The sequence below is a fragment of the Protopterus annectens genome, chromosome 8.part0 (genome assembly GCF_019279795.1).
Source record: "Protopterus annectens isolate FY-2018-M chromosome 8.part0, PAN1.0, whole genome shotgun sequence".
In the NCBI taxonomy this organism is placed as follows: domain Eukaryota; kingdom Metazoa; phylum Chordata; order Ceratodontiformes; family Protopteridae; genus Protopterus; species Protopterus annectens.
In genome coordinates this window covers 1,865,185,622-1,865,203,002 of record NC_056741.1, presented here as the reverse complement: position 1 = coordinate 1,865,203,002, position 17,381 = coordinate 1,865,185,622, and the positions used below count along the sequence as shown (strand labels likewise).

Genomic DNA, 17,381 nt, shown 5'->3' with positions numbered 1-17,381 from the left:
GTGCAAAAAAAAACCTCAGAGATATAGGCAGGAATGCAATAAAACAACTTTACAGAGCTTATTTAGTAAAAGAAACAGAAAAGTCTATATGGTTGCTCATGCACATGAAAATGGCTATATCCTGAATCGCACGGCGGCCATATTTCATGCAGGAGCAGCTAGACTGTTCCTGAGCAGAAAATACAGCTTCCTGAATCCCTGAGGAGTTGTCAACTTTAAGAATGGTAACTTTAAACATATCTCATCAGTACATATCTTGGTAAAAGCTCAATAATTTACTGGAAAAATACTAATGGTTAAGAATACATTAATATTCTTGTTATGGACTTTTGTAAAAAGTTACCATTTATTTTGTTATACACTGTTTTAAATGTTGATGGACTTGTTAAAACCAAATAAAAGATTTTTTTTTAAAGAAAAGTATTATAGCATTCATCATTTCAGAAATAGTAAGTCACAAAATGGTTGTATTTCTTTGGCTTATTTTATTTAGTACAATTATACTCAACTCCATCTGTTAAACAAATATATTCTATTGCAAAGCATTTACTTTGAGGTAGTAATAAAAAAAGCATATCCATTTCCAGTCAACAAAAACTAGCATGAGGATGATAAGATCTTTCATAGCTGCAGAGTTACTTGTTCACTGCCTGTCTTACAATGGTTTTGTATTTTATAAATTATATTATGCATATGCATATTACACTGACTCCTGTAACTAGACACAGTTAGCTTTCTATCCCATTCATCTGAGTTGGTTCCATCTAAGGTGATTGTCTAAAATGAATTCTATAAATGTTTCCCAAGAATTTTGGAAAGAAAAACAAAAGCAAGCACAGGGACCCCTATACCCTGCCACCACGACTGCCATCCTTTGTCTATAAATGATCGGACGGTATACTATACTGTCTTTCGGCTTTTCCCGGTTAGGGGTTGCCACAGTGGAACTCCGGTCCGCTAATGATTGGCAGTAGATTTTTACGTGCTGGCTTGCCGGGCCTAACGCACAACCTTCAACGAAGGAATGCCCATTCACACATGTCGACACATAGAAGACACTCTAACTGAGAATCGAACATGCAACGCCTAACTGTGAGGCGACAACGCTACTGCAGCACCACCACCGCAGTTTTATCGGAAGGTAATGGAGTAAAATAATAGGACTGGTCTGTCACCTCTTCATGGGGCTAGGCTTTTAACTTCAGCATACTTTAAATTTCTTAATTTCTTTAAAATCTTTTTTCAGGTAAGAAGATTTTTGCTAATGGCTCTATTAAGACTTCCAAAGGGAAAAAATAACTTTTAGCAACTGCTATATCCTACTCAGATTCATAGCAACACTGCATTAATCTGGGATAGAATGTCATTACCCACAGATGAGTTACTTCCGCGGTGGTGTAGCGGTAGCATTGTTGCCTCACAGCAAGAGGTTCTCCCGTTCGATTCTCGGCTGAAGTGCGGGGAGTGCCTTCTGTGTGGAGTCTGCATGTCCTCCCCACGGTTGAGTGGGTGTTCGAAAGACATGCGTAAATGGGCGTGCCTTCGCTGAAGGTTGAACATCGAGCTGGCACCTCAGCATTCGTGAAAATCTACTGCCAATCATTAGCGGACCGGTGTTCCACTGTGGCAACCCCTAACTGGGACAAGCCAAAAGACAACACCCACAGATGAGTTACTCTATGCTGACCATTCTGGACTTCATATTATCTTCTATGTACAACAGCTTTTTTCTCCTACAGATTTCAGATTATTGATTAGAAACATACCCCATATTCCCTATACTCCTACTACATTATTATTTATAATTTCCAAAGAAACAGTAGTTAGAACTATTTAACTTCTATCATAAGAAAATAGAGCCAGGTTTGTCAGTCAACAAACAATCTGATTGGTCATGTTGCTCTTAGAGTTGTAGAAACAACATATCAACACATTGATGATTATGTATGATACATGCTTACAGCTGTGGCACATAAACACAAAAGTCTGGATGTGGACCCTGCATGACTGGAGACTTTAAAACCATAAATCTAAAAACATTCCTCAGTCTTAGTGTGGAGATGGGCGGCTAAGGCATTCCTGACATGTGAGAAAGAAAGGGGAGTATAGTCAAGGCAGACCAGAAGGCTGGTGTATACTCAGAGTCAAATAAATCAATTTTAGTGGAGTGCACAAACTATATCTTAAGCCACAATTATACTTTCCAGGCCTACCTCTAAAACAGGCCTGATCCTGTGTGTAGGTTTTCCAGCTTATGACCAATGGCTGCCTCTGTGCATCAGTGTGTGTGTGTGTGTGTGTGTGTGTGTGTGTGTGTGTGTGTATGTGTGTGTGTGTGTGTGTGCGTGTGTGAGAGAGAGAGGTGGAAATGAATAATTGTTAAAATTATGGTATGCCTGATTTTTTTTTCAATTAGCTATCCCTTGATCAATGACCTAGATCCCATGCAAGCACATATTTTGGTCTTTCCAAGCCATAGACACATTCATCATAATACTTGATAATTTATGAAATTAATCATGTTAGTAAGTAAAAGCTCTTCATACTAATACAGTGATTGCAAAATAAGAAATAGCTTATAAACTATATTACTTCTAGTAAAGTCACCTGCACCCTGCAACTGTAAATATGTTACACTACCCAAACTTATGGATTAGCATAACATGATATATTTTTATTGGCATCTCTGATTCTAAATAATCATTTATACATCTACCTGTACTAACTGTTTATACCATGGGTACAATCTCCCTGACTTAATTGAATAATTGTACTTCAAGTCAACAAATGTTAATAAGTAATGCAAATGATACATTGTTTTCTCCCTCACACTTTCTTATTTATTCTTATTTACTTGAAGTTATCTACCTTACTGTGGCTATTTTTCTCATCTGAAAAAAAATCACAAATGATACATATACTTCAGTAGACTCACCCTGTTAAAGCTATGAACTAGTAATGACCCTTGCAACAGTTTTGTGACCGAGACAGAATTTTATACTAAGTTAACATGCAGCAGGCTTACATTGAGATTGTGGAACTTGCCATGCATAAATTACAAAAATATTTAAATTCCAGCACCAATGATACAGGAGTTTGTACACAGCTCTGTACTGCTCTTAATTTTGCCGTACTTGTTTTCTGCAAACATTTAAAATCATTTCAGATTGCACAGTTGGAAGAAATGTCCTTAATTTTTTAATTAGAATATTCTAGTTACCTGAATGTCCCAAGAAACGACGACACCACGAAAAGCTACAAAATATAAATTTAAGTTAAACTATACATGATTATGAAATAAAAATGTAGTACATCTATTTGTGCAGTCAGTAACTTTCATAGCTTAATACTAGGCTAACTGACCTGAAGGGCCATTTTATGCCTAGCCGGTATCCCATTATGAGAATCAAACCCTGCACCTTCTATCTATGAAACAAAGACCTTGAACATTATGCCAAACCCAGACCCACTGAAATGTAAGTTTGTGGCAGCCCCACAGCTAGTAGGGGACTCCCAAACCAGAAGGCCCTCGGCAACTGCCTTGCTTGCCTAATGCCTGATCCAGCTTTGCACAGAAGGCAAATGAGGGCTGAGGGAATAAAACCCTATACCACAGGGACTACAGCTTACAGCCTTAAAACTCTACATTAACTGCCAGACAACATATGCTCAGGAGTTGAAGTATCATGGATAAGTACTAGGCTAGCTGCCCCTGTGGGTCATTTTAAGCTTAGCCAGTTTCCCTTGGTTTGAATCAAACTCTTATCTATGAGGTACACACGTTAAGCATTATGCCAACCACCAACCACCACCATTGATGAATTATTTTGATACTATTTTTAAAAAATGTGATTGATTATATTATGTAGGAGCATTGCAAAAATATTTGGCTGAACAAATTAATACTGAGTTATCAATTGATTTCTAGGTGCAAGCTCGAAGTACATGAGAAATATATCCAAACATGTTTGTTTAGCATGTGTTTCAAAGCATGCAACAGCTTAAATGACTCAAATGATGGAATGTTTTCATAGTCACAATAATGAACCAAAAAAAGGTGTTTATATAAAACATAAAAAATTATGATTGCTACTTTGTGAATGGTCAGCATTTGCAACTTTATGATGCAAATTTTTTTGGTTAGTAAAGCATGTTACAGTCTTTACTAATATTTTCAAGCTTCTATCTCTGTATGCATATTTAAACTGTGAAATCTCTCTATATATACACATATTTAGATACACACATATACAATATTAGTGTAAATGTCTTGTTATGAATTTTGTTCATGCCTAAGAGAAATCCCTGGCTTTCTAAAGAAATAATTTACTCCTATTAGTTAGGAAAACTTATTTTTCACTGTTACTCATAAGTAATAGCATGTAAGAGTCATAATAATAATAACTGATCTTTGACTTGTTTTATCTTTCCACTTTGAGCATTTTATATACACAAATTAAAATTACACATTTTAAGACAAATTTAGAATTTGCAAATGATTAACACAAAGTTGCTCTGTAGCAAACACAGTGATCCTCTTGTAGTCATTTTCCTAGCAAATTTATTAACTCCACAACCACTTTCTAATTGCATACCTACTCAGTCTATTCTCAGATTTTGTGCTGTACTGCTAAATTGTGTTCTGCTCAAACGCCCATTACTGTCTTCCTACTCAAAGTTCCTCTTCTCCTCTCTGGCTAAGCTATTGCCTTGGCTAGTAACTTTATCCTCTTTTCTTCCTCCTTCATCACTGCCCATGTCTTATCTCCTACCATTTCCTAACGCTAACAATTCCATTCAGTATTAGTTGTCTCAGTCATTTACTTTCACGGCCCTCACTTCTTTCCTTTATGGCAATTACATCCTATATCCTTGTTATTTCACATATTTCCTTCTGAATTTCTATCATCATCATCATCAGCCCCCTTTTTCCCATTTTCTACATGGGGTTGGGGAATTATGTTAACTGTCACTGTCTCTCTCAATTCAATGCCACACTTCTGCCTTCTTCGACACTCATGCCTGACTGTCGCAGATCTTCTTCCACACAATTTATCCACCTCTTTGCTGGATGCCCTTGTTTCCTCTTACCTTCTTCCTGTCTGTCCCAAATCATCTTCACCAGACTGTCTTCTGCTTTTCTGCATGTGTCCAAGCCACTGTAATCTGTTCTCTTTGATCTTTTCTGCAATTGATGCTTTTTTGGCTTCTGTTCTTATGTCCTCATTTCTTCATCTGTCCCACAGAGTGCATCCTGCCACCTTTCTAAGGCACTTCATTTCCATCACCTCTAGCTTCGTTGTCTGCTCTGCTTTTACTGCCCAGATTTCTGTACCATACAGTAGTACTGGTCACACCACTGTCCTGTACACCTTACTTTTCAGCTTCTTTGATATTCTTCTGTCTTAAACTACACCTGACACTCTATGTAAGTTGGCTGCAGCCCCTCTGATTCTAGCTTTGACCTCTTCATTCAGACTTCCCTTCTCCTCAACCACCCCTCCCAGATACTTAAAGCTATTTACCTGTTCTACTATCTTCCCTTCTATCTCAAGTCTCAGCTTCTTCTGATTTCCCCAGTTTGCTGCCATTACCACTGTCTTGTCTGTGCTTAGTTTCATCCCATGTGCCTTCAGTTTTGCATTCCGTTGCTCTATACTTTGCTGGAGTTCTGGCTGAGAGTCTGCCTGTAATGCCACATCATCTGCATATAGCAACTTTGTTGACCTGTTCCTTCTAACCTGTTTGCTAATGTAGTCCATCACCAGTATGAACAACAGTCGGCTCAGAGCTGAACCCTGGTGTATACCCACTCCCACTGGGAACCCCTCTCTGAGTTCAAACACTGTTCATACTTGAGTCATTGGGTCCTTGTACATAGCCTGCACTAAGTCTACCAAACACACCACAGCAGTACTGCCCAGATCAGCTTTCTTTTGACCTTGTCATATGCTTTCTCCAAGTCTAGGAATGCCCAGATGGGCTCTTTTCTCATCTCTAGCATCTTCTCAACTATCTGTCTTACTGCAAATACTGGGTCAGTTGTGCTGCATCCTGATCTGAATCCGAACTGCTCATCTCCCATCTTATATTCTACTACTCTGCATATTGATTTATCAATCACCCTCTCTAGAACTTTCATGCAATGTGATAGGAATTTGATTCCTCTGTATTGCCCACAGTTGTGGATGTCCCCTTTGTTCTTGTACACTGGCATGAGTATGCTTACTCTCCAGTCTTCTGGAATATGCCTTTCTCTCCACACGGCTATTAGTACCCTCACAAACCATTTCTCCCCTATCTCACCCAGCATCTTTATCAAATCTGTTGTGACCTCATTTGTGCCTGCTGCTTTCCTTGACTTCATCTTCCTTAGTGCTGTTTTTACTTCTTCTATGGTGGGCTCCTCTTCTTCTCTCACCATAGGCTGTTTCTGGGACAGTACAGCTTCTGTGGGGTTTTCTTCATTAAGAAGCTGCTGGAAATACTCCTTCCATCTGCCTTTGATGTCCTGCGGATGTGTGAACAGGTTGTTGCTGGCATCTCTTATGAAGGGTGTCTGTCTTCTTTATCTTTCTGTCTTTGCCTTGCAACCTGATATAGTTTTTTTGTGCCACCTAATGAGTCACTTTCCAGAAGTTGGCAAAATGCCTCTGATGCCGTATTCTTTGCTATTGCAACTCCTTTCTTAGCTTTTTTGTTAGCCAACCAGTATTCTTTCCTAGCCTGGTCAGTCTTTTCTATGTTCCACTTTTTCCTGCACTCCTTCTTTCTGCTGATGACCTCCTGGACTTCTGCATTCCACCACCAGTTATCCTTATGTACCTTATTTCCATACCTGACTCGGCTACATATCTGTTATGTAGCCTTCACAAATGCTGTTTTGAGGTGCTGCCATTCTTCTTCAACTCCACCTATTTCCTCCTCTTCTTGGGGTGCTAGAGCCCTGAGTAATTCCTTGAACCATTGTATTTTCTCCCCAGTCAACTTCCAGGTCTTCAGCCTGGTCTCTGTTAACCTTATAGCCTTTTCTGACCACTGCTTGCAGCTAATTGTGGCAATCCGTGGTTTATGCTGTGGGCTGACTGTTTCACTGGGGATGATTTCGCAATCATTGATTCTTCCCCAGTGCCTTTTCCTTACTACGATAAAGTCTACCTGAGCTGCATGTTGGCCACTCTTGTATGTGATCTTGTGACTATCTCTCTTTCTGAACCATGTGTTGGCTACTATCAAGCCATTTACTAGACAGAAGTCTAGAACAGCCTCTTTCTTCATTCCTGTTGCCCCACCCATGTAGACCCAGACAGTCCTCATATCCTGTTTTGTCTGTCCCAATATGTGCATTCAAATCATCCATTATCAACACCAATTCATGTTGTCCTGTTTTACCTAGTAGGTCCTGCAACTGCTATCTGAATGCACTCTTTTCCTCACTATCACAACCCTGCTGTGGGGCATAGGCTGAGATTATGAATACTGCCTTATCATTACACTGGAGTCTGATTGCCATGAGTCTGTCATTAATTCTGATGATATCCCTCACTGCCTTTTGAAGCCTGGCTCTCACCACAATTCTCACACCATTTCTAGCCTGTCCCCCTCCTGAGTAGTAGAGTCTGGATCCCATGCCAAGTGTCTTTGCTGCACTGCCCTTCCATCTTGTCTCTTAGATACATAGGATATATATCCTCCTCTGTATCATCATGTCCTCCACTTCCAAGTTGCATCCCATCAGTGAACCCATATTAAGTGTGGCAATTCTTAGTTCATGTTTAGCAGGTTGATTGGTTTTATGTCCAGCTTTCACTCAACAGAGCTATTGCAGTTGACCCAGACTAGACAACTATACACCGGCTGGCTAGTAGCTTATTGACCCAGGGCTGCTGGGCTTTATGGTGGGCACACACTAGCCATTCGGGGCATATACACCCCTCCCACCATTAGCATGGATCCCTGGTGTAGGTTGGACTAGTCTGGGTCATCAAACCACTTATCACCGGTAACCACCCATGCCCATTTGAACATTAGTCAACATGACCAAATCATCTAGAGCAGTATTTTACACTGTCGAGTAGCTAGCCCTGCAACGGTGTGCAGTCTGTGGTCCATGTTCTTCTATCTTGAGGATACTGCACACCACTGTAGATGCCCCAAAGCAGTCTAAGTCTCTATGTCTTTCATTTTTGCTATCTACTCAGTTTTTAATTTTCAATAGGATCATAGCAACAAAATTGCTATTGCACACCATTTATGCAAAAATATATTGTACATAAACTTGTTTCCTTTATTTTCTGCATGAGTATTTATTTGATTTGTAATATCATAGCATTCAATATTTATTCATGAACCTCGTACATGCTTTTCTTCTGCTACCCAAGTGCTTTTGTTACAGTATTTAAAAAAAATAATAATCACATTGTAATTGTTTATTTCTGTCAGTTTGGGTTAGGACATGCCTGAAATGTGTTTACTTGGATCAGCCCACAGTCCTGGTTAACAAGCAAAATAAAAGCAATATCATGCAAAGCATATGAATAATAAGCATGTCATGTTCGGTAACAAAAATAGCGTGCAAACAGCAGGAAGTAAATTAACTCAATTGCTTACTGAAATAAAAAAGATAAAACTTATGAAGAAACCATTATGTTATTCAGCATAGCAATACTTACAAACGGAATGACATTTCACTAAAACATACCTTGTAAATGCTTGAAAACAGCCTCCAAAGCGCCTAAAATGTTTGTTTTTCACAGTTTTAGCAAACTAATATAAGTACATTGAATGCAACACAGCAAGTACTATAAGAGAAAAAAGTTATTCCACATGAACATATTTGTAAAATAAGTGATAATTTCATAATTATGTAACACCACTTTTGTCTAAAAGTCATCCAGGAATGAAGATCCTTCAGCAATAAAACTGTATTTAAAGGAAGAAACTCAAAGGACAAGGGGATGATTAATACAATCCACTGTTGTAGATCTCTCTATAGGCACAGGTAGCCTTTGCTATAGTATTAGGCTGTCCACAGTAAAATATCTATCCCTGTTCACAAAGCTAATATAACTGCCTAATACCTTATTAAAAATCAAGTGTAGCATTTATAGACAGATTCTTAGTCAACCTCTCATATGCACACCAGTTGCAGAGTATGTGTTGGGCTGGCCACAATATGGACAAATGTAAAATTAAGTATTCAAACATCATATCAATCCTTAGTAGTGCAATAGCTGGAGGGTAAAATACACAGACTACACATTTGCTTTTTCAGTGTGCCATATGAGGAAATATGGCAATGAGCAGTATGTAAAGGGAAATAATTCACAAATAGTAGGATGTAAAAGAGGTCATGGCAAGGAATATGAACAGAATTGTAAAGGCCCCAGTAAAATAATAGCATTGTGGATGCTTTCTATGCATCTGTGCAATGAAACTATGTATACTGCATCTGCAGGAACCATGAATTCACCATAGAAAGTCATATTCTGTGGCATGTGATCTCTAGCATAAGGGCATCTGAATGTGGAACACTGGCAACATCAACTTTGAAAGAATACCTGCCCTCATTAATATCTTATTATGATAGACACATCAGTGACTGATGCCACTGTGCTGGCATGTTGTTACACTGTATTTGGATGTACAGTTTTTACTCATTACATGTCTCAGTGTTAATGCACCACTGTTGTGTTTTTCGAACAGTATTGGAATGACAGACAGTCACCTGCCAGTGAATAACTCTAACCGTGTATTAGCAGTTATCCTGGAGTAATGCACAGAACTGCTTGCAATGATGTTGGAGTATGACATATTTCTAGGAACTCCTGTGTGACCAACCTATATTTAGGAATGTGTCAATATTTCATTTGCTGGAAAATTGTCAGTACCAGCATCAGAACCTATATACCACTGGCTGTATAAGGTCTTTTGTCAGGTCAGTAGTCACTCTGCAATGTGATATAATGCAGTACTGGTACTCTTCTCCTACTGTCATGGCTGTCATGAAAAGCTTTGCCTGGGATAGTCTGAAAGGGTTTCTCATCTGTATATACAGAGTGCACCATGTGCTTGCCAAGTACGATGTCACATGTTCCTTTGGCCAAACTGAGATATGGTACAAATCGAATACACAACTTTTGTGAGCCTTTTTCCACACACTATATCTGCATAGTAGGTACATACTTCAGTATGTATGATCCCCTACCACCTGCAAGATATGCTAAGCAAACATTCCCTGAAATTATATAAACTGACAAACAAAAAAAAGATAGGTAACTAATCAGTGGAAAACTCAATTCATGAAGTGTGATGTTGCTCATACACATTTTATTTTATTTATTGTTTTCTGTTTTGTAAATTGTCAAAAACTTTAAAAGTAAAACAAAACAACGTAGTTCTGGAAAATGAATATCATACAGCATAATGTTATCTAAAATGAATATTTAATGTGCAAATCCCTTCTGGCTCTTTTGCAAATAGGCAAATATGAAGCCTGGTAGAGAAGGGTGAAGGCTGCCAGCCTAGCCAAATAGAATTTGATACATAATTCTGGCATTTGTAAATATACATGTAAAATACAGGCTTGTTTCTTAAATGAAAGAAAACACTGTAAAATGTGAACTTCAAGATTATAGCAACATTGCCATCTGCTGTAAGGAAAACTAAGCCAACCATTTCAAATGTTCTTTGAAATTAAAATTATGTTTTGTATGTTCTTTGATCTCCAGAGCTCAGATCCATTTCATCTGGGCTATCACATTCTTTCTATTGTTTTAACTTAAGAAATAATTACTAAAGTGCACATGTGAAATGTCTTTTATTTGTGTAGTTTTCTGAGCAGGTGTTAGCTTGCTAAATAATGTAGCCTGTTGGTCTGGGAACTTCAGACTAAGTGTCAAAATGATGTAATGTGTATACTGGGAACAAGTGTCAAAATAATGTAATCTGGGAGGGCCCAGCAGAAATGTGTTAGTGATTTTAAAAACTATTGCTCAGAGAGAGACTGTAAGCATTTTGTCTGACTATCTAACTCAGCACTGCCTTGTTCTATGTAAGTAAGTTACTTTAGAAGTATGTTTTCTTGTAGACATAGCTAGGACTATAATGATTAGACTAGGTGTTTTTCTGTTATATCAGAACTTTCCTACAGTAGTGTTTTAAGTTTCTGTGTGATCTCTGAACTCTTGAATAGCATTGTGGTGTAGTAGTATTGTCTTGTGTTTTTAGTATTTATTATTAAATATTTGTAAACACTTTTCAACTGTGGCTGGTTTGTGTAGAGACAAGTTAAGCTGTAGAGTACATTGCATATTTATAGAGTTTATTGTACAAAGCCACTATAAAAAGCCTTAGACTGTTTAGTTACACTTATCAATTGAATAATAATATTGCACAGTAATAATTGGACACCATTTTAAGGGCCTTTGGGTAGCTGATAAATATTAGCTGGTGGTGGCAGTAATTACTACCATATTGTCTGGGTAAAGGGCTACATAATCTGTGTCAGCCTTTCCCAGGAGTGTCTGTGAAGTTGTATAAATACTTATCTCAAAGTGTGTGTGTGTGTGTGTGTGTGTGTGTGTGTGTGTGTGTGTGTGTGTGTGTGTGTGTGTGTGTGCATGTGTGTGTGTGTCAGCTACTTGGGCAGGGACATGAAACACTGGTTGTACAGAGAGGGTACTGAAGGCTAGCTTGCCAGCTAGGCTGAGATCTGGACCCTATAGCTGTGCCAGTGGGGAGTCTTATTGGGGACATGGGGAGCAAGGGAGTGACCACACCCAGACTGATGGTGATCTCTGTGTGCTCTTAAGGGAAATTGTACTTTACTGTGTGTATTTGTTATCTTTTCCTCATATATGAGATGTCCTCCCTGGTATTAGTGGTGAGGATTGAGGCTTCTTGATTGCTGGGCCAGGGCATGGGCATCACAGCAAATAACAAAAAAGTCCATTCTTCTATAACAAATAAAATTCCAAAAACACAGGAGGATGCTACAAATGTAAATGTTACACAAAACACAGAAGTCTACAGAATGAGCAACTAAATGTTTATATTTTAGCATTTTATTAGTAAAAAGCAAATAAAGACAAATATGTCCCAACATACTATTTTCTACAATTGCAGTATTTTTGCTGTCACAATTAGAAGATATTGCATAAAGGTAATACATATGAATGTCCAGGAATACATCAGAAAATGTGCATCCTCAAAAGTGTAGTGTGACTCTACAAATGGATTCTTAGCTTTAAAACTGAACTTGCGGAATTCACAGGGAAGTACACTCTAGAAAAATAAACATTTTTTCACATTTTCATATTTTATGCCCATTATATATCTGCCTCTTTATATGAAAAAAATCAATTAAGGTAGCCATTAGCAAGTTAACTAAACCATACCCGTGAAATTCCATTTTACTAATTATAGGAAAGAAGCATTACTGCATACCAACAGGACCAGAAGGACTGATTTTAGCACTTGTTTCTTATGTTCTTGGGGTAATAAAGAAGAAGCAAAGGACTTACCCTCCAAATGACCCACATTAGTACTTGTTGCCAAGGTTCGATGGAATAAGTTACGATTTGTCGTCCTGTACAACTTCAGATTGATGAGTGTATATATATATATATATATATATATATATATATATATATATATATAAATATATATATATATATATATATATATATATATACATGTGTGTGTGTGTGTGCATGTATATGTGTGTATGCATGTGTATGTATATATATATATATATATATATATATATATATATATATATATATATATATATGCACACACACAAATACGGGTTCCCTTCACATGGTCGACATTTCAGAATATCGACAATCATATGGCTGAGACCATATGATCGACATTCAAAATGTCAACCATGTGGAACTGGCATCTCTGTACAGTGCGGAATGGAAAGATTTCCATCTTCCACACTGTAGTGCGATCTTGGAGTTGGTATATTTAAGTTCCAGGGTGTGGAGGGTGGAGCCCCACAGGGGGAGCAAGGGCCCTGCTAGCAGCATGAAGGTAAGCTTTTTTGTGTTTTTTATTTTTTATTCTATGGTTGACATTTCGAATGCCGATCATATGGTCTTGGCCATATGAATGTTGACATTCTGAAATGCCGATCAGATGAAGTAGATCCACATATACATATGTCTGTGTGCATGTTTTCTGTGCCATCCTTTTCTCAAGTTATATATGCTTGATTTTGAGTTGAATGAGCTACTGTTGCTATCTGTTTTTAAAGCATGAGGATGTATACCAAAAATTTAACATTTTTATTTTCAGCACAGTAATTATTGAACTCATACATGGCCATTGTTAGTTTGCATGGTTATAACTATGAGAATAAAAACAAATTGAATCGAACATGACGCCTGATGAATTTTCCATCTCTTTTTTATTACCTATTTCTTGTGACAATTATATTATTAGAAATGTTATTATGGATAATTGGAAAATTATTTTAGGTAATAAAGTGTTGGCTAGTGTTGTTGACAGCAAGCCTACTTTTGGATATTGAAGAAAACATAACCTAAAATCAGTTTCTGAAATGAGATGGATTAACTTCGATTTTTTGCAATATATCAAATTTTTCTTGTCTTAGGACTTTTCATTGCCAGCATTGTAAATATTGTTGATATGTTTGTGACGGTTCCTGCATTACGTTACAATATAACAATATTCTAATCTGGGCCAGAAGCAGATACAGCTGTTACACTCAAAGAATGGTACACTTAGCATTTTGCAAATCCTGTCCCAGCTTTTATGTGGGCAAAACCGTTAGAAATTTTAACAAACATATGTAAGAACATGTAACAGCTATTAAAAATAAGGATTCTAAAAATGTGTTGGCTAAACATGCACTTCTATGCTGTACTTTTAAGAAATATTCTTTTTATGTTTTAGATACTCCACGAGATTCAAGAAGCCCTGAACAACGTGCAGGAATAGTGCAGGAGCTGCTGCACGCAATATGTCCACCGAGCGATTTAGCAAAGGGATCCCGGGACATGCACAAGCGGTCCTACACTATTCCTGCATGAACACCACTGCCTTATGCAAATTACCTAATTTGCTGGTGAAAACTATGCAAATGAGGTGAATTAGTGATTCAGCAAGCAGGCAGGCGTCTGTGCAGGAATAGTGTAACCTGCAGAAATGTATTCAGTTACTAGCTGAATACATTTCTGCAAATAAGAAAACGGAGGCATGACAGCCTCAAATAAAACATGTATCCCATGTATTAGGCATGCCAATAGCCAAATATATGGCCATTGGCATGAAAAACTGTTGTAAATTTTTTAAATAAAACTTTTTTTTTTTGGCCGATCTTGGCCATTTAACCACAGGGCAGTGGAGCGCAAACAGAATTGTGTTGAAAGTAAAAAATAAAGGGGAAAAATAACTTTTTACAGAAATCTGCATTTTGCCATTATAGTCAATGGCATACAGAATGAAAACAATACCAGGGAATAGTGGTTGCTAAGGGAAAGGCTCAGTGTAAGTGTAGTAACCCAGGAGTAAGTCAGTGGTGTATGCAAATGTGGGGATTTATACTGAATCACAGATTTCTTCTAAGTGTCAGACCATGGTGTAGACAGGAGGAGCAGCAAACATGAAAAGGGTGTGTGTCATGCTTGTTATAAGCACGCTGGAGTTCAGTGGCCTGTGTTTGCCCTTAGCTGAGCACAGCTAAGGAAGGGTATGTGTCTGAGGCTGTATTTTCTACTACTATGAAATGCAGTGTGGGTTCACATCCAGGGAGGGCCAGGTCTGCTCAGAAGTGTTTCCTTACACTAAACGGGTGTGCGCTGTATGCACCGGGCCTAAAACAAGAAACAAAAACACAGAGAATAGCTGAACTGTTGACATTTGAGCACTGAGAATGCACGGCATGCTTCAGGGCTTAAACAGGGAGTAAATGGGAAGGGAAAACAGCAGAAGGAAGGCAATCAAGGAGAATTACCATAGCTGGCAGGTGGAATGTATCTGAATCAGAGAATTACACAGACAGCAGCACAACACACTACTATAAACTATGCTAACACCTTTCAGTTTGTTTTTTCCCATAAACTCTACACCACTGGCATACACATTCTGGGGAATTTTAAACTGACAAATCTAACAAAACATGTTAGGGGCTGCTGTTACTCTGATCTATCAGTATATGCTAGAGATTGAGGGTGATGAAGAGGTAAATGCTGACAACCAACACAGACTGAGGAAGAAGAGAACAATGTTCAGACCCAGGGTAACCTACCAGGGTCTACATGATCTGGAAATTGTAGAGCGCTAGAGGGTGGACAGAGACATACTTTAGCAACTTGTTAAACTGTGCCGGCCTCACCTCAGAGCCAGAACCAACAGAGGAGAACCCATCCCAGTAGATACCAAGGTATGTGTAACCTTAAGAATACTAGCTACTGGTACTTCACAAAGACCAACTGGGGATATCATGGGGGTTTCACACATATCTGCATCCAGGATACTCCACCAGTTCCTGGATGCCATGTGACTACATGCCGCTGAGCACATTTACTTCCCCAGCACCCGTGAGGAGAGGACCAGCAATATGCGTCTCTTCCATCATGTAGCAGAATACCCATTGGCACTGGGTGCCATAGACTGCATGCACATCCACATCAAAGCACTACCTGGTGACCAGGGTAGGGTCTACCTAAACCACAAGGGGTTCCACTCCATCAGCTGCCAGGTTGTGTGCGATTCCCAGGGCATTGTCATAAACGTGTGTGCTGGCAGCCCTGGAAGCTACCACGACTCCCACATTTGGCATTCATCACAGCTATACCAGGTGTTTGACAGTGGGGACATCCCATATGGCCATCTGGTGGGGGATGCTGGCTATGCACTGGAGCTGTGGCTGATGACACCCATCTGAAATGCACACACGCACACACACACAAGGACGCCATAATGAGGCACACACACAAACCAGGATCATTACAGAGTGTGTGTTTTGGATGCTGAAGTCATGTTTCCGCTGCCTTGACCTATCCAGTGCAGCCTTGCAGCACTCTCCAGCCAAATGTGAACACATGTTCATAGTATGTACCATGCTACACAATATGATCCTGCGGAAACAGCTGCAGCAAGTACAAGATGGGGAAGGGCCACACAGACCCCCACCATTGTCAAGGTCTCCACAGGCACAGAGGTACTCAGAGGAGGAGCATACCGAGCCTGCTCCTGTAGGCAGATGGAGGCGTGCCCAGTATGCCCTAGCCTTGGCAAAGATGCAATGCATAGCACATACAATGACACCATAGGGCCAAAGGGACTGATGTTTCTCTGACTCGCACACACAGTAAAATGAATGCCAAACATCACACCACCTATACCTTACCATGTATAGGCAGTGTACTGCATGCATCCAACATAGTCAGCCCTCAAGCACCATCCTCACAACAGCCTCAGGCACAAAGTAAGTCAGTCACCTTAATAAAATTAATGACTGGAGTGGAATGTCCTGATAGCATCTATGGTATTGAGTCAAGCATGCAAGGGAATGTGGCAGCTTACTGGGATAGCAACAGACAACTGACAGCTCTGTGGGACAGCAGGAAGTGTATTCCCAGTACTGGCCTACCCACACCATGCAGTACCACCCTAGGTGACAAATACCACTGCAATATATGTGGTGAGCCAAATAACTGGGGGGGTTCAGAGATCACATGCATGGATGTCAAAGTGGGGGATGCATACCCACCCTCAGCCTCACCCAGCAGATCAGCTGTAGGAAACCATACAGAAATGCCTGGCAAAGGCCCCCACATGGCAACGTCCTTTTAATACCCACCTACAAACTTTTACACAGTGATATCACAGCAGGTCTGGCAGCATTGTGACCCCAAAATGTGGCCATCCAAGCAAAATGAGGTGGGCCATATATATATATGTCAGACTAGCACACATCTCCAGGCTTGTCAAACAGTCTAACACACACAAGACACTCCAAGTGCAGTCAACCTTTGAGCAGACCCCTATGCAAAGCACTTGTAGCTATAGGCAAACATATCTGACCCAGGATTCCCCCCCCTATCTTATCCCCTACAAATCTATCTGGGGTCTGCCTGTCACCCTGATCCTGTCTGACTTATATTACCCAACCATGGACTGCAAATCAGACCAGGCCAGAACAGAAATGCACAGAAAATCCAACATTGTAATATACCACCAAGGTGCTAGACTGTTTCCACAGCTCTGGCAGTCAATTGCTCATAGGCACACCTCTCAACAGGCTGGATTGTGCAAGAATGCATAGCATATGGACATATTTGTGGTGTGTCCATCATCCATCCTGTATTACCCTGGTAAACACTGTGATGATCTGAGAAGGTATG

At 39.4% G+C, this 17,381-nt stretch overlaps 1 protein-coding gene across 1 annotated transcript in view; it reads right to left on the bottom strand.

Moving 5' to 3' along the window:
• The window catches only part of LOC122809687 (von Willebrand factor A domain-containing protein 5A-like), a 1,458,063-nt gene that overhangs the window by 256,597 nt on the left and 1,184,085 nt on the right, over window positions 1–17,381 (bottom strand). The window contains exons 17-18 of the mRNA XM_044081363.1: window positions 8,702–8,734; window positions 3,221–3,255 (exon numbers count right to left, since the gene is read on the bottom strand). Of these exons, the coding sequence (XP_043937298.1) occupies window positions 3,221–3,255; window positions 8,702–8,734 (68 nt within the window). The remainder of the gene's footprint in view (window positions 1–3,220; window positions 3,256–8,701; window positions 8,735–17,381) is intronic.